Genomic DNA, 23,727 nt, shown 5'->3' on the forward strand with positions numbered 1-23,727 from the left:
TTATATTAAATCACAAATATATCTGTAAATATTACAGCCATCCCCTCAGTCTTTCCAATCCACAAACTTTGTTGTATTTAAATAAATTACTGTATAATGTTTGCAGTGTGCTTTTTAAAACCTTGAACCATTAGTGCTCCCTGGTGGTGGCTACTCCACAGTATTAAACATCACACACTCTCTCCTCCCCTCCTCCTCCTTGCTGTCACCCATGCATATACTAGTCTGTCCCATGTAGAATAATCGCTCAACATTTTCTCTCAAAAGAGGCAATTCAAACGAGTCAATTTTTTGTGGGTGGAAAATGTTCACCAATTAAAGAAATTAAAGAAAATAAGGAAATATACTTCACCACTGAATTACTCAGGCATAAACATATTATTTACAATGGAAGAGGCAGACATTTTAATGGCAGTTGCTTTAATGGCAGGAAGCCCTTATAATATATATTTTATATTTTTCTTGTTGACATCAGCCTAAAAACAGACCAAAGAACAGACAAAACTGTAAACCACTTTTATCCAGAACAAAGTTAATATTTCATGCAGATCTCTATGATTTTTCCCCAACATTTGTCCAAGAATAAAACAGAGAATGAGAGGACCAAGTTAGATTTTCTGTCTGAAAGAACTAATATTACCTTGAATGGTAAAATACTGATGTTGATGGCATTTTATTTACAAACATGACATTTAATTTCCAGCTATCAGAGTTGTGCAGATACCTTTTGGTGGGCATCTGCTCAAAGCAAGAAAAGGGCACACCAACCTAGAAAAACTTTTACGACACCCAGTTAACATACAGTACAAATTTTACCAAAATGAATGAATGAAAATGAATGCAACAATGATAATACAAATCAGGTTGTTTTTTTTGTTTTTTTTTATCAATTCAACTGGGTATAAAATGTGCTAAAGTCAGAGCTCTATCATGGCACTGATCCTAAACGATTCTGGTCCAATGCCCTAACTTCTACACCGGACACTGACCTATTATTCTGTTATAAATGTTCCAGTATTTTGTACAGGAACCCAGGATTCTGGTGGAATACGGTCCTAGACTCCACGTGAGACCTGGCAGTGGTGGAAAGAGTTGTGCTGTAAGGCTTGACTGCCTATGCCCACATCCAACTGCAGTTTCTACTTTCCCCAGTTCCTTTGTTCTGTTTGTCTTACAGGCCACACTGTTTCAGTCCAGTATTTTTAGACCCAAGCTTTCTTTGATTTTCTTTGCTTCTAAAGGTACCCCAGTGAAACTAAGAAAACTCAATGGACCAGTTTGTTCACAAATACGTTTTATTTAGATGTGCTACTTAATACTTTAAGCGTAAGGTGAACAATAGATGTTCTTTCTGAGGTAAGCCTGTGTTTTTAGCACTTATGATAACAGGTTCACAGACAGAGGTAATGAAAGCAACTAAAACTATGTTCTGTACAAAGAATAAAACAAGCCTTTAAGTATAAATCAGATGAGCAGCCTCTGGCGTGTTCTGTTCAGGAAGTCAGTCCGAGCAAAGTTCAGTTGCTAGCTACAATAATAATTGTATTTTAATAAATAAATGAATGCATGAATAAATAGATGCTTTTCTTTTATTTAAGTCCACAATGAAGTGTTCGCAAGGCGCACGTGGCACCATGAACATTGGGAAAATTGTAATTTGGACGATTTGGAAATGTATGGACTGCGGATAAAAATAAAAGGAGCGGGCAGGAGCGTGCTCTCCCCGCCCTTTGTTTTCAGGTCGCAGTACTACATCCAGCCAGCAGATGGTGTAAATATATCAAACTCAGGGGATTTTTTCATTTTTATTGCTGCGTGGCAGTTTGCTGTGCGATCCTTATTGTATGGAAGTGTAATAAAAATGCAGTTATATATAACAGAATATTAACATATGGCTTGAACTGATTAATGGATCTAGTATGAAATACACAAAAGTATGAAATGGACAAAAAGCAAAATATGTTCCAGTAAATTGTATCGCCTGTAAACATCACCCAAAGCCAGAGTGTAACAGGCAAAATGAGAAGATTCACATTTTTGTTAATCTTCCACAGTATGCATTTTAATTAAATAGGATTACTTTACTTATTTGGATTGAGCATTTATAAAACATCAAATGTACATATCAAAACATATCTGATACTATTAGTTATTTCCACATTCATACATGCTATTTAAATGGTAAATGGTAAATGGACTGCATTTATATAGCGCTTTTATCCAAAGCGCTTTACAATTGATGCCTCTCATCTATATTTATATTTTGTAGATATTTTATGGTATATTTTATGGTAAAATCTTAAAATGCATGTGGCAGTTACAATTTCAAACAAAATCTAGAAAGGTAAAACATAATTTATTGATTATTATGTATATGTTTAACCATTTATTTTTGTATGCATGCTTATATTTATGCGTGCCATCTTAATCACCTTCTTCTTGGTAGCTATCTTATCTTCTGGATTGCCTAATAATAATAAAATGCCTATGGTACACTTGGCAGCTGATATGATTGCCACAACGGCATTGGACAAGGGAGCATTTCATTCATGTATGCAGAGGCATACAACCCAATGGTTTAATAAAGATATAAAAAGTTTATTCATTTTAATCTACTATTTGCCTATATGGGTCAGAAACAGTCTATAATTGATGTCACTCCAGATTTAAGAATACTTTGGCTGAAGAATTATTCTACAACACATTTTTCTATAGCTCTCTTATTTCAAGACAGCCTTGACAAAGTAGAAATATCTTTAAATATGTTGCTTGGAAATTAATGTTGCAAATATTGCAATAAATTATAGGCTAAATACAGGCATCTGGTAATAGTCTGCAATGAAATCAGGGACACTAGTAGGGGACATATCTCTCATCAGCTGCCTGGTGTTTAAACTGGTATTAAGATCCTCGCTGCAAATTTAATACGAGGAAATCTAATGAGCAATTTAAAAAATACCAAAATGGTAGTGATTTTTTAAAATAAAAATGGACATTGATGAGGACTTTGTATTTTACGTATTCTGGCAGTAAACGAAAAACAGGCACAGTAGGCTATATGATGTCGCATCGTAACTTGGTATGGACTTTACACATTCAGAATGAGGCAATGCTGGTAGGTAGTGCTATCTGAATTAATGAGCAAACAACTGCAGCGACCCCGCTGGAAAGAACAGCTAGGCTAGCCGATACTAGCTAATTTCAACTTCAATCACTGAAACAACTATTAGCAACTTATACAAGGCAAGATATGATATGCGATCCCTTGAATCACATGACTCCCATTGTAGCTAGCTAACATTAGATTAGCCAACTCGCATGCATGAAAATGTTTTCGCCAATACAGACTACGGCGTTGTGTGGTAATCATTAAAGGTAACATTAGCTATCTTCTTATTTTTGTTCAAACCGCCTTGCGCATTTCATGCGACGATAGTACGCTCGTTTAAGCTGCCATTTGCTAAGGGGGAGAGGGGGTCTGTTTTGTTGAGTAAAAAAGTGACAGAGTGAAACAGAGTGCGAGAGGGATCCGAGAGTGAAGCGGAGGGAGGCCCGATCCAGGAAACGGCTAGCTGCATATTGGAGACGGCAACATCATGGCAAACATCGCAGTCCAGAGGATTAAACGGGAGTTCAAAGAGGTCCTCAAAAGCGAAGAGGTTAGCTATTTTTTCCTTTAAACCATATTGCCAGCCACGCATACGTTTGATGAAACGTTTGTATGATCACAAAGTCTTAGGTTTTGAAACTGCCATATATAGTATCACTAGCTAGTTTTTTCCATTGTAATATAGCTAGCTTGGCAGCTAGCTAGTGATCGAGGCCTGCTGAGGGAAGGGAAATTGGCTAACGACGGTAGCCGGGTAGAGCTAACTAGCGACGATAGCTTATAACACACTGCTAGGGCCAAACTATGCTAGCTAAACGGCAGGTCTGAATTGTCAGTGGTAGCTTGTGGTACGAGATCATCATGCAGAGAAATGGGTATATGCAGGGTTTGTAAAGGGGTTAGACTAAGGGTTGGTAACAGCAGTCTAACGTTAGTCTAGTCTAGCTAGGTAATTATTTAGCTACGCGTTCGGCCACTCTAAGTGTTTTGTAGGTTTGATTGGACACATTGGTTTTTGCAAATAATTTTGAACATTGGGCGTAATTGGTAGCGATTGATATATTCAGGTGGAGCATGCTGGTTTTATGAGGTTATAAGTTAGGTAGTTATTACATAGCTTGATAGCTGCTCAGTGTTATCTAGTATTACCAGAAATATCTTGTAGCCAGCTAGTTGGCTAGCTTGCTACTTGGTCGCATAGTTGTTTGGGTTAGCATAAACTCGTAATGTTACCAACCTAACTAAATAGCTAGCTACCTAGCATTATCAAAGGCCTTACTGTGTAGAAGTAGAGGAACCAGGCAACAGTAGCTTGCAAGCCAAGCGTACACAATAACGTTAGTAGGAGTCACTTCATAGCTTGTAAGTGCTTGTTATTTAGCGGACCTTAAATTAGCTTAAACATGGCTGTCAGCATGAGTTGACTGCATGTTTCACAATTGAATGAAAGTTTTCAGGGATCACGTCATTGAACGCTAGCTACTATTTTGAACGCCTCTCCTCTACTCATTGCCATGTAAAGCTAGCTAGATAACGTTAGCTAGCTACTTATTTCACAAATTTGATTAGCTGACGTTAACTGGCGTCAGGTCACACATTTTAATGTGATAGATGAATGGCAGATGGATATATATTTAACTAATTTGTGGCCGACCGGTATATTCAGTTTAGCTGATGTGGGACACTTGTGCGAGGTAGCATTTAGCTAACGAACACGTATTGGATCGGAGCCATGCCCTACACTCAGTCTGAACCAAGAGGAATGTTTTGGGTGTGGTGGGGTACAGGACACTTCTTAGGTCACAAATCCGGTGAAGTGTCAGGTTCCTCACCACAATTTCTCCAGGTGCATCAGAAACGGTGGTTAGTACAGTTATATACAGAGTAGGTCTATATCGCAGTTATATATAGGTTAGGTGTTGTGCGTGCATCTGTATAGCAGTTATATTATTTGCTGTGTACTCATCCGCACTGCTGAATTCTCACAGTTTCGTGAAGGACCTGCAGTACTATGAGTGAAAGGCACTGACACTGGTAATTCTGCAATATTCCCAGAAATGGACATGGAATGTAAATGTGAATTTGAAGTAGAAATGAAATAAGAAAACCTAATCATTTGTAGGCCTACTCTTCACAGTAGAGTGACATGTGGCCTCCTTTGAATTTCACTTGATTGGGGAGAGAAGCTGAATCAAAGTGCTAAACTTGGCATGAGTTACAGGTAGGAAATTGTTCTTGCCTGTTGATTTTCAGTGCGTGTGGCTTACGGATATCAGAGTCCTTCATTTTAGAAAATATATTCCATTGCCCTGCCCCCCATGTTAAATATCACCCTGTCATCAGTCCCAATGTGGTCAGAATGGGTTAGATTAGGTCCTAGCAGAACTTTGCTGTCAGTTATATACAAACCCCATCCACTGGAAAAGTGCCTGCAGTATTACATAGTGCTGTAATTCAGAGTACACTCTGAGTAGGATGGTACATTTCTGAGTTTAGTCATCAGATCCCTTGTAGTGTCCCTTCCTGAGGTAGGCAGTGGCCAGGCACCCCCGTCAGGTCTTGACAGAAAAGCAGAGAACGAATTCACCGCTGGACTTTAAAATGTTTTAAATAAAATGCTAATTCAAAAGTTGACCCAGTAGCTTGGTGGTTGGAGATGTACTGACTAGTGCTGATAGTGTTTGGTTAGATAATATTTACCACTGATGTGACTCATTACTTTGCATTTACAAAAGGTAATGATTTTCTAGTGTTTAAGGTTGGTATGGGTGGGCATTTAAGTTTTAGGAGAGGCCTATTTACTTGATTTGGCAAATGTTATTTAAATGTTGAATGAACAAGACATGGAAAAATTGTACATATTAATATGGAAAGTGAAACCATAGTCTAAGCACAAGTCAAAAAGTAAAGATTGTGATTGCAGAAGTGCGGGGGGGTGTAAGGTAGGCTTGCGATCTTGGATTGGGGGGTGGGGGGCTGGGTTGAGATTGAGATTGCAGAACTAGGGTGTGGTGGGGGGAGGAGTGTAGTACGGTTTTAGAAATTGTCAATAATTTGGGCTATTTATTCCTGATTATGTTTTTCCATTAATACAGTCAGTTATGCTAACTGAATTTCAAGTGAGGTTGTGTGTATTTTTGGAAAAAAAACGAATGGGATTACAAAATATGAGTGACAGAATGTGGAAACAAGACGCACATGCAAGAATAACAAGTTGGTACAACATGGACATGGGACAAGCATGTTGAACACCATCATATGCTTGATATGTGATATCCAGTGTAACGGTAACATATAAAGGTCTTTACAAGCTTGGAGTGGTAGTTGTATAGTGCTAAACTGCAAATGAATAATCAAATAATAACCTGTAAGCTGCATTCTGTAAAAGGCTATTTGGAAAGTATTGTGTAATGGTTGTCCCAAGAAAAATAAAAATACTTGCATTTCGACGTGTAATCAGTGATAATACAATGCATTCGCAGACCAAAACCTGCCTAGTTCTTTAGCCACCTTTCCCAAGGATAAATGTAGGATAGAGTGAGACGTGGCGGACTTTTAATACTAGAGGAAATGACCTGGGGTCAAGTCAGCCTGCCTTAAAGAGCAACTTTAGTGAAGAAATAAATATAAAAACATATATGTAAGGTGACACATACCTGTGGTTAATCTGAAAGGCATAGGCTATAACCCTCAATCTGTAGGAAATGGCCATTTTTGGCCATTGTTGTTCACTGGTCTTTGTCACATGCCATTATGTCATCGCCTACATGGAGGCTGGGCGTGTGTGTAGCCATACCTGTCAGGCTCTTGTCAGACTTGGCCCTTCTCATCCTCAGACCGTGAGTTATTGCAGGCGAGCACAACCCGTTTGCACTTGTATTATAAAAAATAGCAAATATAGGATGATTAAATATCCCCATGACAGAGTTGCTCTTAAAAACAAAGACTCAAGTCAACACCACATGAGCCAAGTATGCTTGAATGTAGCATGTGAGAACTTTATTAAATATAAAATGTTCAGATTTCTGAATCTAGCTAACGAGACTGCCGTGTGGTCTCAATCTTAAGTAATGAATATTGTGATATCACTTGCGATCAAAATGAATGAGAATGTATTGTGTATGCTTTCAGTTTCGTAATATTTAAGACGACTGTTTGTGGTTGGACTGAATTGACGGACGGTATGTAACCTGTAGCTAGCTACAGAAAGCCGTGCTGTAGCCGTGCTGTTTACTTCTGTAAAGCTTCCTCCTTTTCTCACTGCCTGCTCAGTTGTTTCCGTGCTGTTTACTTCTGTAAAGCTTCCTCCTTTTCTCACTGCCTGTTCTGTCGTTTCTTTTCCGACAGACGAGCAAAAACCAGATTAAGGTGGAGCTTGTGGACGAGAACTTCACGGAGCTGAAGGGGGAGATAGCGGGGCCGCCCGACACGCCGTACGAGGGTCAGTACTCCCGCCTCCGGCTCCCCGAACACGCCCCGCTCGCGCCGGCATTAAAATCCGCCTCCGGTTTCGCCTCCGAATGCTTTCCACAGCCAGTCAACAGCAGTGGAGGAGGTCCTCAGCTTAATGATACCCATGGGCTGTTCACTTAGCGCTTCAACTCGCAGGTCTTTAACGCGTGGGCTAATAAGTAGCGCGATAAAGAGGTGCGATGTCTTTGCGTTTCGGCGGGTGTCGTCATTTCGAGTAGGGAACCCCAGAGAAGTGTGGCGTCGGGGCGTGGCTGAATTTCCTTGCCTCTGTCTGTCTGCCGTGTCTGTGTCCTGCATCTCTCAAGGTCAGGCAGTAGGAAGACTTTGTTATACAGGGCTTCTCATTACATCTCTTAGCTCCTATAACATCCATATCCAGGGCTAATCGTTGAACTTATTAAAATACACTACATGCACTATTAAATGATTACATGGCATATAGCTTGATGTTTACCAAAGTGAAGTTCTTGCTCCGGGTTGTTGTGCATTGCCCAAGAATTCACACCTCCAGTATTATAGTTATAAGTCCTGTACTTAACCTCTTTTCTGCATGCACCGTTGCCTTTCGGGGTCTTTCTCAGGCATATCATTATTGCAGCTGGCCTTCTTACATATCGAAGAGGCTGTAATGAGCTCGTTTCGTGGCCTGATCCCGCCCCCAGGTGTTTCGGAGAGCGAGGCCGCGATCGCGTCCCGACCCCGCCGGCCGCCCCCCCCCTGAGCGCACGTCAGCTCCGTACCCGCCTGCGACCGACGCCCGCGTTCCCGTACCCGAGTCTCGGCGCTCGCCTCGGCCTCGTTGTCAGGCGCACCGGATTTCATTTAACGAAACGGCGCTACCGCAGGACCACCGGCTCCACGTACGAGCGGTTCATTTCTCGGCGGCGAAGAACGCGCGGAACTCTGCGTTCGGAAAACAGCTGCTTCCAAAAGTGTTTATTCCGAGCAGGCTGTTTGCCCTCCTTTCGACTTTTTTTCCCCCCCCAGTTTATCCGGGAAAGCAGAGAGAGGGTTACAGATGGAGATTAGATCACGGAGCAGAACCGTCACAGCGGGGAACCGAACCCCCTGCCGCTCGGACGCGGCCACTTAAACCATGACTTGTAACGGTTCTGATTTTAACAGGGCACTTTACCGGACTGATAAATACATGAACAGGATGGAGCATTATTTAAAATAATCAGATGAACAGGATGGCACATTATCTAAAATAATCAGATGAACAGGATAGCACATTATCTAAAATAATCAGATGAACAGGATGGAGCATTATTTAAAATAATCAGATGAACAGGATGGCACATTATCTAAAATAATCAGATGAACAGGATAGCACATTATCTAAAATAATCAGATGAACAGGATGGCACATTATTTAAAATAATCCGATGAACAGGATGGCACATTATTTAAAATAATCAGATGAACAGGATGGCACATTATTTAAAATAATCAGATGAACAGGATAGCACATTATCTAAAATAATCAGATGAACAGGATGGCACATTATTTAAAATAATCCGATGAACAGGATGGCACATTACTTAAAATAATCAGATGAACGGGATGGCACATTATTTAAAATAATCTGATGAACAGGATGGCACATTATTTAAAATAATCCGATGAACAAGATGGCACATTATTTTAAATAATGTTAACTATCACTCTAGTGTAGCACTGGAGCTACATTAATGTTTCTTGTTTATTTTAGGAGTGGAGCAGAATTTTCTGTTTGGGGTTTTGGGGATTCTCACCGAGCTCTAGGGATTTCTTTTTCCCTCCCAGTCCCAGCCTGTGTTTTTCTTCTCGCAGGTGGCAGGTATCAACTAGAAATTAAGATTCCAGAGACGTACCCATTCAATCCGCCAAAGGTGAGCGTACCCATTTTTTTGGATAAATATACATATTTTGTGCAAGCCAGTTAAAATTTCTCATTTAGGCTGTTCTCAAACAAATTGCTTTATGGGAGGTTCTGTTCATTCTCTGCTTATCTTGCTCTCATTTGTTGATTTTGGTGAAGACAATTTTTTTCTTTGTGGTTGTAACTTCAGTGGTGACTAATGTGAATAATACAGGTGATACGATACGATATACGTTATTGTCCCCTTAGGGGAATTTTTCTTGGGCTCAGTGTCGCTGCATTTAACAAATGTCATTCTACATTTACATGTGACACAGTCAACCACATACTGGTATTCATATGTACATGCATTTCAAGGTGTGATGTGTAACTACAACATATGTGGAAACTGTTCAGCTAAGAGTAAAAAGGGTACCTCAGGAACAGTGGTTTAACCTAGTAGGTTTTAAAAAAATGTTTTCAGTATTTCTGAGTCAGTGTTCTAGAACTCCATTCCGTTCAATTACCAGTAGCCTAATTGTTACATCAGCTTTCGAATGTTTAGTTAAGAACATTCTTTAGTTAAGAACATTCTAATCACATTTTTCCTATCTTACACCTTACAGGATTAAATCAGCATGAGAATGTTCTGTTAAAAATGTTCTCCTCACATATTTGCGATCTTACACCTTAGCTTAAGTAAATGGGAACAACACAGAGGGACTGGGCACAAAATCGCCTCAGGTATGGTTCAGGATGCCTATGAGCCCAGATCAGTGCTTGCCGTTGAGCGTGTAGACTTTTATTTTTCTTTTTTTTTAGAACATTTCTTTAGACTGGTGAAAGGAAGCGGGTTTGTATTCGTGCTGCTGTGCAGGCTCATCCGTCAATTCCTTATCAATTCCTGGAATCTTTCTGTACATTCACACAATAGGCTCTTGAGAATAATACTCCTAAGCCCTCTCTAGCCTTTATGTTCCGGTCTCTGTCAGGTTGCCAGTTCCTCGACCTGCCCGCACCATGACTTACGGCTGTGCCTCTCTTTGTTTCCAGGTGCGGTTTATTACTAAAATCTGGCATCCGAATATCAGTTCGGTCACCGGGGCAATATGTTTGGATATTCTTAAAGATCAGTGGTAAGTTCTGAGAAACGTGCTTCTGTTGTCCATTTTCACCAGAGACGTATGCCTGACGCTGCTAAAAAGTGACATGCTGGTAATGGCACCTCTTGTTTAGTTTGAGCGTGTATCTGTAATTAGCGCTTCTATCGTGAAATTTGTGTCATTACTTATGCTGTCAGTTGTGGCCTTGTATTCAGTACAGTAAATGGTAGTGATACTGGTGTTTTGGGCTGCAGCTGATTGGTACTGCAGTTTATGATCTGTTATCAGTGCTGTTGTATTGGGCTGTAACTGATTAATGGCGACGTGTAGTTCAGTAACCGTGTGCAGAACCGGTGTTTAGCTGCTACTGAACCGCTGTGCTGTCGAGCTGTGACTGATACCGACGTTAAGCGCGGGAACAGGTGGTTAGGACTGGTGCGCGATATGGCCACCGTGTTCAGTGCTGGAGTACAGAACACTGAGTCCCTCTCTCTCCCCCTTCCCCCTCCCCCAGGGCAGCAGCCATGACGCTACGAACGGTGCTGTTGTCACTACAAGCCCTGCTGGCAGCAGCAGAACCAGATGACCCCCAGGACGCAGTGGTGGCCAATCAGGTTAGAGGAGCCCTTCCTGTCCGTTTCTCAGTCCGCCCGTTTTCCCTCTGGAAGCGAGAACGAGTTTGACAAAGTAGCAGCAAACTCGGTCCTAGTCAGCAACAGCTTAAATGAGCATTTTCAGTTTTCGCTTTATTTGATCTGTTGAACCAGCTTTAATGAACTGCACATCATTCCTATAAATGTCAGGGTCAGCAGATTATAGCTTCAGCCTCTTTAACAGCTGTTTTAAAGCGCCAAAATATTTATTATGTCTCATTTCAAGAGTACGGTTTCATTGGCTGCGACTGTGGGCTCTTTCCTGGCTTTGCTCGGTCACGGCTCTCTGTCTCTCTCTCCCTCTCCCAGTACAAGCAGAACCCCGAAATGTTCAAACAGACGGCCCGGCTCTGGTCGCACGTGTACGCCGGAGCGCCCGCCTCCAGTCCCGAATACACCCGAAAAATAGACAAACTGTGTGCCATGGGCTTCGATAAGGTGCGCACGGCAATACCAACAGTGATGCGTCAAGTGAGGCATTTTACTGAACCGGTTCGACAAAATGCACGTTTGAGTAGTATGCGACTGTGACGACCATTTCCTCTTCAAAGGAACATGTTTGAGGTGTTTTTTTCCGACAGCATTTCATTTCCCTCTCTTTTGCCATTACGGGTCAGGAAATCTCCTTTGGTCAAGGGAACAAGATACTAGCTAGCTAATTAGCAAAACTGGCATATTTTCTAGGTGCTGAGCTTTTTTTTTTTGTTGGTTCTTTAGCCAAATCCTAGAGAAGGCAGTTTGTTAGACTGCTAGTTTGTCCTTGTATATCTGGTGAATATAATCCAGTTAGTGCCACTGAATATGCAAGTTGCTCAGTTTCATAAGTTTTCGTGATGCACGGTGTAAATTCTTTCAAAACTTTTAAAAGAATAAACAGAAAATCAGTCTCAGAAATGAGCAAAAGGTACATTTTCCACAAAGATCCAGAGGTATTCCTTCACACAGAGATGTCAATGTGTGGTATAGCTTGGCAGAAAACGTAGTAGAGGCATGTACCCTCAGGATATTCAAGTACAGGCTTTCGGCAGCGCTAGATACTGTCATTTGTAAGTAAATGGTATTAGTAGGTGGGCTGAACGAGCTGTTCAAACCTCTGTCATGTCAGCGTACATTGCTTAGTAAGGTAGTTGACAAATTGTCCAAGTCAGAATCAGAATCAGGTTTTATTGCCAAGTAGGTTTACACATACGAGGAATTTGTTTTGGTCAACACACCGAGGCAGCCATCCGCGGCGCCATCTTGGCGTCTCCACTTCTTTGGATTTTACTTCCCTCCCCTCTATAGGGAATTACTGCACTTTAATCCCAGGGCAGGTGCATTTGCATTGCAAGGAACTCTGGGTAAGTCCAAAAGTAAAATGAAGTCTAATGCCACTATCATCTTCTTCCCTCTGACAGAATGCAGTAATAGTGGCTTTGTCTTCGAAATCCTGGGACGTGGAAACGGCGACAGAGCTACTACTCAGCAACTGAGTCTGCACTGAAGGCCGGAACCCCTCCCCGACCCCTCGTCCTCCTCCTCCTCCTTCGCCGGTCCCTTCCTCCATCCCTCCGTACATTTTTTTTTGTCGGTTTTATTCCTCCGTTTGTTACCACTCCCAATCCACCCGTACCGTAATCTCCACAGCCCCTCCCCCCCCGACCACCTCCACCCATACCAGTCAGTCTACCCTCGGTTCATCTTTTACACCACCTCTGTCCCCCTCCACCTCTTTACCCACCTACTCAAAGCCCACAGTCAAATACACCGATGCCCCTTTTTTTCCCCCTTTTCATTTTTCGGTTTTTGCCTCCCTGTAGGAATACGTTTTAGATTCTCTTTCAGTGCAAGCGAAAGGAAAATACTGTCACTGTTCATCTGATGATGCATAATCTAGCTGGGGGGGAAAAAAACGGATAAAATGCAAACCTCACACCCACAACTACAATCACACAAAAGAAAGAGTTCATCTGTATATAAAGTTATTAAAGTCTGTGTAAATTAAAAAAAGGACGTGGTGAAATATTTTAAGTTTTTTTTTTCCCTCAGTACTGTAAAGTTATGAACTTCACCTGTGTTCATGGAAAAAAAAAAAAAAAAAACTCCCAACCAATGGTAAGCAGAGTGACCGTTACTTGTTGCCATAGGGACTGTGGCATGGGCAGCCAGTGTGCCTGTGTTCGTAGCTGAGGGCGGTGGTACCGCGACACTTTGGCAGAGACCAGTACCGGGCCTCTGTGGGCTCGAACCCAAGCTACTCCTTGGCATGAAAGAAACTGGATCATTTTGCTTCCTGACTGGTTTTAACTTGAAAACGCTGCCACTCCGGTGCTTTACCAACTCACGTGTAACTTGTGTTCCTGTGTGGAGCTAGCACCGTTTGACCTCGTTCACCAGGTTTGTGTGTGCAGGAAAACCAGTATCCCCCCCCCCCCCCATTTAACCCGCCGAAGGTCGACTGTTCAGGTTAAATTCACCGTGTCTGTACTGTATGGTACAGTATTGGGCATGTTCCAAGTTAAGCCTAGCTGGCCCACCACTGTGCCGGTTGCCATGGAGATTGCGTCTGTGGCCCCCTTCCTGTGACATGATGGAATGTTCCGCTCTGTAACTGCTCCACTTGCTAGTGCTATTAGGCAGTAACGGCGTTGCTTGTTTTGCGTTTGAAGAAAGGGGTCGCCTGCCTCTTACCACGTCCTGCATTCATCTAAATGCTGTGCAAGAGGCCAGATAGTGCTGAAAATACTTTTCATTAACTGTTTTTTTTTTTTTTAAAGAGGTGTGGTTTGTATTTCTTAGTTTGCCATGTAAGGAATAGTTGTGCTACCTTCACCCATTTCACACACAATGGCCACACTATCTCGTGCCCTGTTTTAGCTAGTGTACGCTAGCACATATTTAGCACTTCAAAAGTCTGTTTTGCACTGGGTGTTCAAAACCAAGTGAACCTGCCTCCAAAAGGAGTAGATGGTATTAATTCCTTAGGCAGATCATTCATCCAACAGTGATTTATAGGACTGGTTCTTTACCACAAAAGCGAACATGTTGCCCAGTATGTTTTTCTGATCATTATTCTAACAATCTAAAAGGAAAACAAGTTTTAAGTTGAACTGACCTTTTTTCAGAACACAAAAAGATGGAAACCACTCATTTCTTCCGAGCCCCTCGTTCTTGCACAATATAGAACGTTAAGAGGACCCTAGAGAACGTTCCCTCACCTGGGCAAATATCAATTCCCGAATCCTGCTGTGGCAGCTTCATACCAGTGATAAAAGGTTCCCCCAAGGTTGTGCGTGTTGCAAGCTTTGAGGAGGCCATTTTACTGCCATCATTTTAGAACCGGACACGGCGAGTACAAGTCGCGCAATTTCAGTGGGAACACAGCGCAATGGGTTTAGTTTTGAGTTGCTCATGGACCACTGAACCACTTGCCCTCAGCTGGTACCAGAATGTGGCTCTGGGGGCAGGAGAGGGAAGACTCTCAACCCCATCTTCACGCCCTCCATCACCGGCCTTCTCCCCAATTTCCCGCTCTCGCCCAGTAGCCCCCTAAATGTACATACCCAACAACCCCAGCCTTGTGCTTGTACAGAGCGGGGCGGGGATGGAAGAACAGACAACTCGATTCCTCCTCCCATGTATATACATACACCCATATGTCCTGTCCATATTTGTGACATTTCATCTTAGAATGCACCACTGATGGCTGGAATTATTTTTGGTTAAAAAAAGGAAATAAAATTACAAAAAAAAGAGGGGGGGGGGAATTATGCAAAAAAAAATGTATACCTAACGTCTTCCTTCCTGTTGTACTTAGTATCAATATTGCACGGACAAAAAGAAAAGCAGCTACAGTTTTTGCCGATTCCTCCGTTTGGGTCTTGCCACTCTCGCCCTTCAAAAGTCAGATTAAGCAGTATAGCATGGTTATTTATTGTCAAACTGTCATATTTCTTTGATTAAAAACATGGAAAGGGAACTTAAAAAAAAAAAAACCCCAAAACTCCACTGTAGTTTGTTTTGTGTGTGTGTATGAATTTCATAATGCTTGCCCTAAGTGCTAAGGTGTCATCCTGGACACTGCACTGGTGAACACTCACCACTGTCAACTCAAAAAGTCTGTCCCACAACCCATTTTCTTTGATAGTGAATGGTCATTTTCCCCTCTGGTATATACTTGCGGCAGCCCAACTGAGTTAATACTTTGCTGTTTATTGAAGGCCATTGTTACTTCATTCGCTGAATTAGGTGCCGTTGCGAAGCGTTAAACCAAAAACCTGCACCCACACCGGCCCTTTTTCAGATAACATTACATTATAGGCATTTAGCAGACGCTCTTATCCAGAGCGACTTACACAACTTTTTACATAGCACTTTTACATTGTATCCATTTATACAGCTGGATATATACTGAAGCAATGCAGGTTAAGTACCTTGCTCAAGGGTACAACGGCAGTGTCCTTACCCGGGAATCGAACCTGCGACCTTACGGTTACAAGCGCAGTTCCTTACCCACTGTGCCACACTCCGTCCCTAAGATGTTCTAGAGAGCAACCGAGTCGCTATTTAGCTTTTGTACGGAAACGATTCGCATTAGCATTTAATTTACGTCGTCAGCAGTGCGTGAAATGCCTCGCCTCCCCGGTGAAGGCACGTTGCGGCCATATCAGCCATGACCGTAGCTCACCGGCCGACGGCTGCAAGTTTTATGTCATTATTTATACCGATATCGATGTGACCCTGACGCTATCGCGCATCCCGAAAACACACGTCGTATATCTATCAGCTTCTGTGATTTAGCGCTCTGAGCGTAGCACGTTAGCCTAGAGCTCACCCGCAATGGCACGTGCACACCCTGAAGCCGCTGCTCTCCTTTCAGGTGAGTCTGCACTGCAGAACGTTAGTATTTTACGCAGAAAAGAAACGCAGTCATTTACAGTGATTATTAACGTGCAAATCCCCAGAACACCTGGGCTCAATTAGTGCATTATTTTACTAAAGCATATTAAACACTGAACAAAAAGAAAAACCTTTAAAAACAATGTCATCAGAGTTATGAATTCAATGTTTATTTTTTTTGCAAGCATCCAAATTCCAAGATGGCTTTTAAAAATTTTTTTATTCAAAACCTCTTCTTAAGCATAACAGTTTCCCAGAAGAAAAAATGTACATTTTATTTTGCAAACTCCTCATTTCGATACAAAAATGTAAAATCTGCACTAAGTTACAAATAAAAGGCCTCGTAAAAGGAAACCACAGTCACCTGCTAGAACCCCCCCTCCCCCCTCCCCCCACCCCCCAACAATTCTTTCCACGTGGCTAAAATTTATGTGAGGAACTACTTCTGTAAGAGACGCGAGTCTGGGGGAATGTTAACATCGGAACACAGCCGGAAACTAGAACAAGCAGTTAAAGACCAGGAAAACGAAAAGCCATGTGTGTTCGGGGTTCGTGTGTCCGGGCCTGAACACCCCCCTGTACAGGTGGGGGGCAAATATAACTAAATGTGCCCCCAGAATCGGTGACAAAATCCTAATATGAACACAACCCCTCCCTTTTTAATGTTTGAGCCCCCCCCCGACTAAAAGTGCCTATTTTCACTCGACAAGTGCGGCCATAACAACGTGCCCGTGTCTTTGCGTTATTCAGGAAGTACAGGAGATAACTGCCACAGTGATCATCCATCGAAGACTTCACAGTAGGGATGATGGGAGATGAAGTTTAGTCAGTCAGTGGAAACCCCCTGCAAGCGTACTTCATTGGCCCTCTACGCCACTGCAAAAACAGCCTGCCTATTGGACTCGGCCTCAGGCGTTCTTCATGCAGAAACACTCCACAGCCTACAATTCTCATCTCTGCGGACGAATCCAGTCACAGACGCCTGGCTTCAAATGCTTTGTCGGTATGGCGACTTGAGCTTAAAACCAACGGTAAACCGGCTTTCCGCAGTTCCCGTTTTTTTAAAAGAATGAAAATTAAAACGGTGATGAACCTGAGGGATTATAACATCTACACTTAGAGAGTAAAGTCAGACATGACGAAAACACACGGAAGGTATTATGGGTTTAACATGGCGCTGTGGGCTGAATTTAAATGGGAAAAGGCTATGGGTAAAAAAGGCGTGTCCAGTGGAGCGAAGATCAGCACCCACAGCGAGCAGATGGCTGTCCGGGCCTACGTACTGGGTTTGAACCCTTTCCAATTAGATTTTTTTTTTTTACTCTTCCTTTCGGATACTTTTTCTCCGCTGAGGAGAGCGCTTGCTTCGCCCGTGGGGGTTTAGGAAGCAGCGGCTAGGTGTGTGTGTGTGTGTGTGTCCGAGAGAGGTTTGGGACCCGTTCGGGGACCAGAAGAGCTATTTAAGAGTCAAAGGGAAGAATGTCTGTACAACCAGGTCTGACGGGTCCTGAAACAGGCAGGTCATCTCTCCTACCACCTACGCTTCTGCGGCCATTTTCTTTTTACCTGCAGGAGAAGAAAAAAAAAGAAAAAAAGCAGGATGAAGCGAGCGGGACTAAAGGAGGATGCAGTTTGGTCAAACAGAACCTGTGACAATCCCAGCAGAGATTATTTCATCAAACCAGTGGTTACCAAACTTGTGGTCTAGGGCAACCTTTGTGTACGCTGGTTCTCTTTCCGACTATAACTACACTCCCTGAAGCATAGCGAGCTATTAACAGTTTTTTAATGAGACACGCTTAAATGCGTGATGAATGATTTTCTGCCCTTCATGCAAAATTTTCAGAAATGGTCTGAACAAAATCAGACCAGCTCAAAGAAGACTGAAATGCTGTGGCAAGTGATTCCTTTTGAAAGACGTTCCAATTCATTGATGAGCCTACAGCTCAATCAAATCAACTTAAGCCCTAAAGGCTGAAAGTATTTAGGACCTGGTCATTGAAACGAAAGCAGTTGTGGAAAATCAAGAATGAAAAGGCAAAACAAATGGGGAAGAGCCAAACCAGCACTGTGTTAAAATCAGTTAAAAAAATAGATGGATTTTAAACATTTCTGCAAGGACTTTTGCCTGTGTTGAAAACCAGTATACACAGGACTACCCCAGGACAGTCTGGAACCTGTTACAGCATTACAGTTTTCAAACCCCACCCTGTGGTACCTACATTACCAACAGCCACTGCTAACTGCGGTGTGTAATGACTTGCAGATCTCTAGCTCATGTAGATGTGGTGTGAGACCGATGGAACCATACTGACGGTGTCCAATCAGGAGCGACTATTCTCACTGCCTCCGTGATGTAATAAAGTGGCTAAAGATTAGCCAGGATCCTAGCTGTGTTGACCGCACTCACTCTCACTGCCTCTCCCTGCCTGTCCTGCCCTCTGTGCGCCTGCGGGGGGCGCTCCTGCCTGCCTCCGTTGCCCTGGCTGGAGTCCGGCTCGCTCTCCGCGTTCTCCTCGCTGAACAGAGCCAGCAAGCTGCTGAAGGAGGGAAAGCAACTGCCGCCATGACGATGACTGCGACGCTTCCACTGAACGCAACGCTTGGACTCGGGCAAGCATGTGCTCTCTCAGATCCCTCCTTACATTTCTATTACTGTTCATTCTATATTAACTATTACACTGGGCTGGCCAGGATGGGCTCCCCCCTGAGACTCCTCCTGGTTTGGGGAGTTTAGTTCAGGCCTGGTTTTTGCCCAATTTTCCTCTCAGTTTCCTTCGAAAAGAGTCTTTGTGACAGTGTCTCTGTGAAAAGCACTGCACAAATTAAATTGAACTGAACTGAATGGTGAACCGACATCTAGTGCTGATCCAGGGCTCCCACTCATTTCAATCTGTCATTTTCCCAGACATTTCCAGGACATTTTGTGACCAACACCTGCTAGATTGTGATCACAGGGGAGCGTGACTGACTGACTGTGGGGTGTGTAGTTGCAGACCAGCTTTCCACTTCACGCTAAAGATATTTTACAGGACATTTCAGCTATTTTCTTATTTTACATGACTTTTCCCATAACTGGAGAAGGCAATTAACAAAAATTTGCGGTTTTCCGGGACGTGTGGGAACGCTGATTATGGATTACAGACTGAATGCCAGACGCTGCTGTACGCTGAGAGACAGCGCGGAACGCGGGCTGTGTAAAGACTACGCAGACACGGGCACGTAGGGGGCTGAGGTCTGTGCCCAGCCCGACGCACAGCATACCCGTCACTTAAGAGCCCGGCCACAGATCGCACTCGTACCTCTGCAGGTCCACCTGTCTCTGTGGCCTATTGCTGTCTGTTTCCTTCTGCTGTTTTGGTATCTTGATGGTGATTGGCTGCACGGTGGGGCTGACGGTGCTGTCCTGGGCCGCCGCCGCAGCCGCCGCCCTCTTCCTGCCCCGCCCCGCCCCGGTCCCGCCCTCTTTCTCCGCGCTGGCGGTTAGCGACTTGGGGGGCCGTCCTCGCCGGGGCTTGTTGGGGACCGGCTGCGCCCCCGCCTTCTCGTTGGGGGCCGCGCTGTTCTCGCTGCCGTTGGCGGGGGGCGCCGACGCCCCCTGCTTCTTCCCCCTCTGGTTCCCGCTGCCCTGGCCCGCCTCCGAATTCACGTCCTGAGAGGGGAGGCGGAGAGGTGGCTCAGCCTGAGTGCTGTGATCCCACAGATAGAGCCTGTGTGTGTGTGTGTGTGCGCGCAAGTCTGTATGCGTGCGACTGTGTATGCGTAGGTCTTCTGTATGCATGTGCTTGCAGTACGTGTGTGCATGAGTGATGTAAGGAAGGAGGGATGGGGGGAGGAAGAGGGATGGGGAGGAGGGAGAGAACGAAAGGGTAGAATAAATCTAGCAAGCACGAGACAGAGGGTCTCTTCAAGGCCGGCCTCTCACCTTCATCTCCACGTCAGCGTTTACCACGTTCACCGGATTCTCCTCGTTCTCCCTCGCGCCCATTTCCAAGGGCTCTGTACCCACCTCCCTTTAAAAGAAACAAAACAAACAAAAAAACACAGAGAAAAAGCATTAAAAATGGCCCAGCGTGCTCATTAGCACAGTGTCAGGAAAGGCCATTATACAGTTCACTAGCCCGAATCATTTACACAGTTGTAATTGCATAACAGTGTTTATGCATTCAGTAGATGCCGCAGGTTGACCTGGGCAGCATTTTTTTTGTTGTCCATTCATACAACTGGACACAGGATTCAAGCTTGCAACCCCCCACCACTGATAACCCTGGGAATGGCGGTGAAGGTAACGGGCGGCGCGGTGCGGGGCCTCACCTCGCCCTGTTTCCCGCCGGGGAGCTGGGCTCCGAGTTGCTGCTGACGTTGCTGGCCGTCTCGGAGGGCGTGCTCTTGGTGTAGGGCCTCCTCCCCGTCGCCGTCAGCGGCTTGTTCACCGCGCCCAGCACTCCTGCGGGTTTGGGCTGCAGGGGAAATGCGCTTAGCGTTAGCGCTGGAGCATTGGGGGGTGGGGGGCTGGTATGAACGTAACATAATGACAAGCCCAACAATGCTCACCGTTTTCTAAACTAAATTGCACCTAGTTCTCTGTTCACCTACAAACTAGATAGTATCTAACACTGTATCAAGCCTGGTCTCGAAAATCCCCGGAGTTTCTGCCCGCACTACATGACATGGCAGGCTATTCCACACGGTGACTACTCTGCCTGAAAAAATGGAATTTACTTTTTGCTAATTTCCATTTATGTTCTACTAACAGAACTCAACCTGTTTTGGGGGGGAGCTTCTTGGTACTATTACACCCCGACCAGAAGGCCAGGATTTCTTTAACCACTCAGTAAAAGAAACGTGGTCTAGAAACCGTGGAAGTGTCGATGTAAACGTCCAATGAACTCTCTCAACTAATGAGAGTCTCGTAGTGTTTAAGCAGGTATCGCTCAGCTGTCCAAACACAACCTTGCACAGAGTTATGAGTCATAGCGTCGATTAGCTTACGGTTTAAGTTCATGCTAAAATAGACTGTAGTTCAGAGGAGGAGCTGGGGGACAGGGAAGGAGTCAGATGATAACATCACACACCAATGAAAACCCGGCGTGTGAAAACCTGCAGGTTTAAATTGCAGCCCTAACTTGGCACACCTGATTCTACCGATTAGCAGCTCAATGAGCCCCCTAGCTGCCGATTGAGGTGTGCTTTGTTAGGGTTGGCGTGAAAGCCTACAGGACAGCAGATCTCCAGGAACAGGGTTGGGCAGCCTTTGCTGTGAAGGCAGGAGCGCTCACCTTCCCCGTCAGGAGGACCGTCCTGGCTTCAGACGACAGGTAATCTTTGTCGTTTTTGAAGTCCTGCGAAACAAGGCAAGGGGAAAGAATGAAGACGGAGGGACGTTGCCGGGCAGACGGTCGATGATTCTCTGCCCGCGGTGTGGCCGCGCCGGCCTAGAGGGGCACCGACCTTATCGGGCGGCGTGTAGAACTTGGTGGGCAGCACGGGGTCTTTGGGCGAGTCCAGGTGGCAGGCGGTGCTCTTGTTGACGATGACGAAGAGCGCCACGTCGCAGACGATGTACAGCTTCTGTCGCGCAACGGGAGACGGATGACCTTTAGGCAACCTTTGCTTAAAGGGCAGTTACCGACGCACAAGCACGGTCCGTGTTCTCACGCTTGGGAGTTTTAGCAAAGTTTACCAAACAAAGTCCGACAGAGTGCTCGATTGGACACGTGCGTGTTTCCTAAACCCCACTGAGAGGGCTGTCTCCTCTCTGGTATGTACAAGCACTTCATATTCCAAATGTGTACTGACTTTAAACAGAGAGCTTCAAATGAATGATAATCTTCATTTAAAGACATATTTTGTAATATTATAAAATTAATTTTACAGGCATATAGAAGGTGCCTGAAGCTGAAATTATATTAGGACCACCATGTTGTTGAGTGGATATAATCAGGTATCATACTGGGTAAATATTCCTAGTACTGAAACGTGCTCAGTACATTGCTGCCTAATTTGAAGTCTAGCTCGGGTGCTGGGAGCACAGGGGTCCGACAAGGCCAAAGGGCCCCGACGCGGTCAAAGGGCCACTCGCCTCGTTGGTTTTGGGGTCGTCGGGCGACTGCGCGTCCCTGGTCTGCTTGATGTTCTCCACCATCTTCCGGAGGAAGGCGTGGCTGTTGTTCTCGTTCTTGGTCATCAGCACCTCCAGCATGAACCACAGACACCTGAGTGAGCGGAGCAGAGTGGCAGGGTTATGTGGTGGAAAGGACTGTACATTTAACTCTTTGGTGAGAAGGTTTTTATGGAATTTATTTCTCCAAAATTCCAAGTCAGTGTAGAGTGTCAGTGTAATAGAACACCATTGCTTCCCGTTACCAGTAGCGAGTGTGACATCAGCATTAGAATGTTCACTGTTCTTACACCTTAAAGGGTTAAAACATGGTGCAATACATGTTCTCGATGTTATTTTACATTTACCCCCACCCCCCCCACACGAAAAAAAAAAAGAAACATTACAGCCAAATGCCATAAAAGAGAAAGTGCCGTTGACCTTTAAGCACCTTCTACTGTCAAAAACTCTTTTGACTGATGCATTAAAGACTGTGTCACACCTGGCGACCTTTCCCCTCCCCTCGCTTGTGTATTTAGCGGGAGGGGTGAAGCTGCAACGGCGGAACTGGACCGCGGCCCGGACAGTTCCGTTCACGGCGTTGCCCCCTTTTCGCACGCAAACCGCGCCTCGCGAACATTTTGGCAGTGCAAACCGGACACGTTAAACGTAAGCCGTTTAGGTTTCTCGTTTTGGACAGGAAGCCGATAGATTGCAAACGGATAACGATCGCGGCTTTACCACAAGAGCGGTTGCGAACCCGACGGCTTCGAACTTAATCCTCCGGCATCGACTCTACGGCTGTCCGAGTTTGTTAACTAGCGTTGTTGCTCCCAGTCGCGGTTTCTGAACGTGAAGTGCAATTTTTTTTTTTACACGTGTTTTTCTCCATTCCACTCCACTTTCAATAACCTAAAAAAATACACATGCGTGAATGAAGGGGGTTAGTGATATGGACTAAATGCTATAAAAATAAAAACATTTTATCGACCTAAGGGGTGACGATGGCAATGTTTCTCGCTCAATTTCCTTAAACTGGTCAATGTTTCAGTAACAGCGAGTGGCGTGACTCCAACCGTGACACGAACACGAGCGCTAAGGAGGAACCGTCTTTATTGCCGAGTCTGTTTTCCGCTGCGCTTTTACTGGAGGCGATCCGGTCGTTAACGGCAATTCAGTCAACCGGAGACAAGACGACGATACCGCCACCTCGCGTGGCCGCCGTTACGTGTCATAACTCGCCCGAATCGTCTCCTCGTTTATTTATCACACGTCCAGTCACAGAACAATGCCCCGGGGCAATATTTCCCACATCGTTCAGCTGTGTTCATAATCAAGGGACGAAGACAGATCAATTACAGACAATCAATACGGGTCAGCACATGGGTTTATTTTTGCTTTTTACCTATTACTGAAAATTAGAAAGGTCTACTAACAGAAAATGCCCCCAGGCAATTTAATGAAACACTTTCAAAACATTGGAGGGAAAATAGCAAAAACAAGGAATATTTCTGAAATATTTATAACAGTTAAAAATGATTCTAGAAAGACTCTGGAAAACCAGAGT

At 44.3% G+C, this 23,727-nt stretch overlaps 2 protein-coding genes across 4 annotated transcripts in view; one reads left to right on the forward strand and one right to left on the reverse strand.

Moving 5' to 3' along the window:
• The first annotated feature begins 2,865 nt into the window (after positions 1–2,865).
• Positions 2,866–14,933, forward strand: LOC118232303 (ubiquitin-conjugating enzyme E2 K-like). 3 transcript variants are annotated; one of them, XM_035427189.1, is made up of 8 exons: positions 2,866–3,115; positions 3,492–3,659; positions 7,457–7,550; positions 9,399–9,457; positions 10,480–10,562; positions 11,044–11,143; positions 11,492–11,620; positions 12,580–14,933. In XM_035427189.1, exons 2-8 carry the CDS (start codon positions 3,597–3,599, stop codon positions 12,652–12,654), a joined length of 603 nt encoding a protein of 200 aa, XP_035283080.1. In that variant the 5' UTR covers positions 2,866–3,115; positions 3,492–3,596; the 3' UTR covers positions 12,655–14,933. The 3 variants fall into 3 exon arrangements, with proteins under 3 accessions (XP_035283080.1, XP_035283079.1, XP_035283078.1); XM_035427188.1 differs by lacking the exon at positions 2,866–3,115 and adding an exon at positions 3,122–3,375; XM_035427187.1 differs by lacking the exon at positions 2,866–3,115 and having other exon boundaries at positions 3,122–3,659.
• Positions 14,934–16,212: 1,279 nt separating this feature from the next.
• LOC118232208 (sister chromatid cohesion protein PDS5 homolog A-like) overlaps positions 16,213–23,727 on the reverse strand; it is a 34,875-nt gene continuing 27,360 nt past the window's right edge. Inside the window, exons 27-33 of the mRNA XM_035426964.1 lie at positions 22,143–22,275; positions 21,512–21,631; positions 21,340–21,402; positions 20,375–20,520; positions 19,986–20,073; positions 19,363–19,712; positions 16,213–17,626 (exon numbers count right to left, since the gene is read on the reverse strand). Of these exons, the coding sequence (XP_035282855.1) occupies positions 17,623–17,626; positions 19,363–19,712; positions 19,986–20,073; positions 20,375–20,520; positions 21,340–21,402; positions 21,512–21,631; positions 22,143–22,275 (904 nt within the window). The 3' untranslated portion in view covers positions 16,213–17,622. The remainder of the gene's footprint in view (positions 17,627–19,362; positions 19,713–19,985; positions 20,074–20,374; positions 20,521–21,339; positions 21,403–21,511; positions 21,632–22,142; positions 22,276–23,727) is intronic.

This window comes from Anguilla anguilla, chromosome 7 (genome assembly GCF_013347855.1).
Source record: "Anguilla anguilla isolate fAngAng1 chromosome 7, fAngAng1.pri, whole genome shotgun sequence".
In the NCBI taxonomy this organism is placed as follows: Eukaryota; Metazoa; Chordata; class Actinopteri; order Anguilliformes; family Anguillidae; genus Anguilla; species Anguilla anguilla.

What these genes read in the sequence shown, in the direction of transcription:
- LOC118232303 (XM_035427189.1), top strand. Translation starts at nt 3,597, where the DNA reads ATGGCAAACATCGCAGTCCAGAGGATTAAACGGGAGTTCAAAGAGGTC. An exon ending in AGGTCCTCAAAAGCGAAGAG is followed by an intron (nt 3,660 to 7,456) that starts GTTAGCTATTTT and finishes CTTTTCCGACAG; the next exon opens with ACGAGCAAAAACCAGATTAA. An exon ending in GATATTCTTAAAGATCAGTG is followed by an intron (nt 10,563 to 11,043) that starts GTAAGTTCTGAG and finishes CCCCTCCCCCAG; the next exon opens with GGCAGCAGCCATGACGCTAC.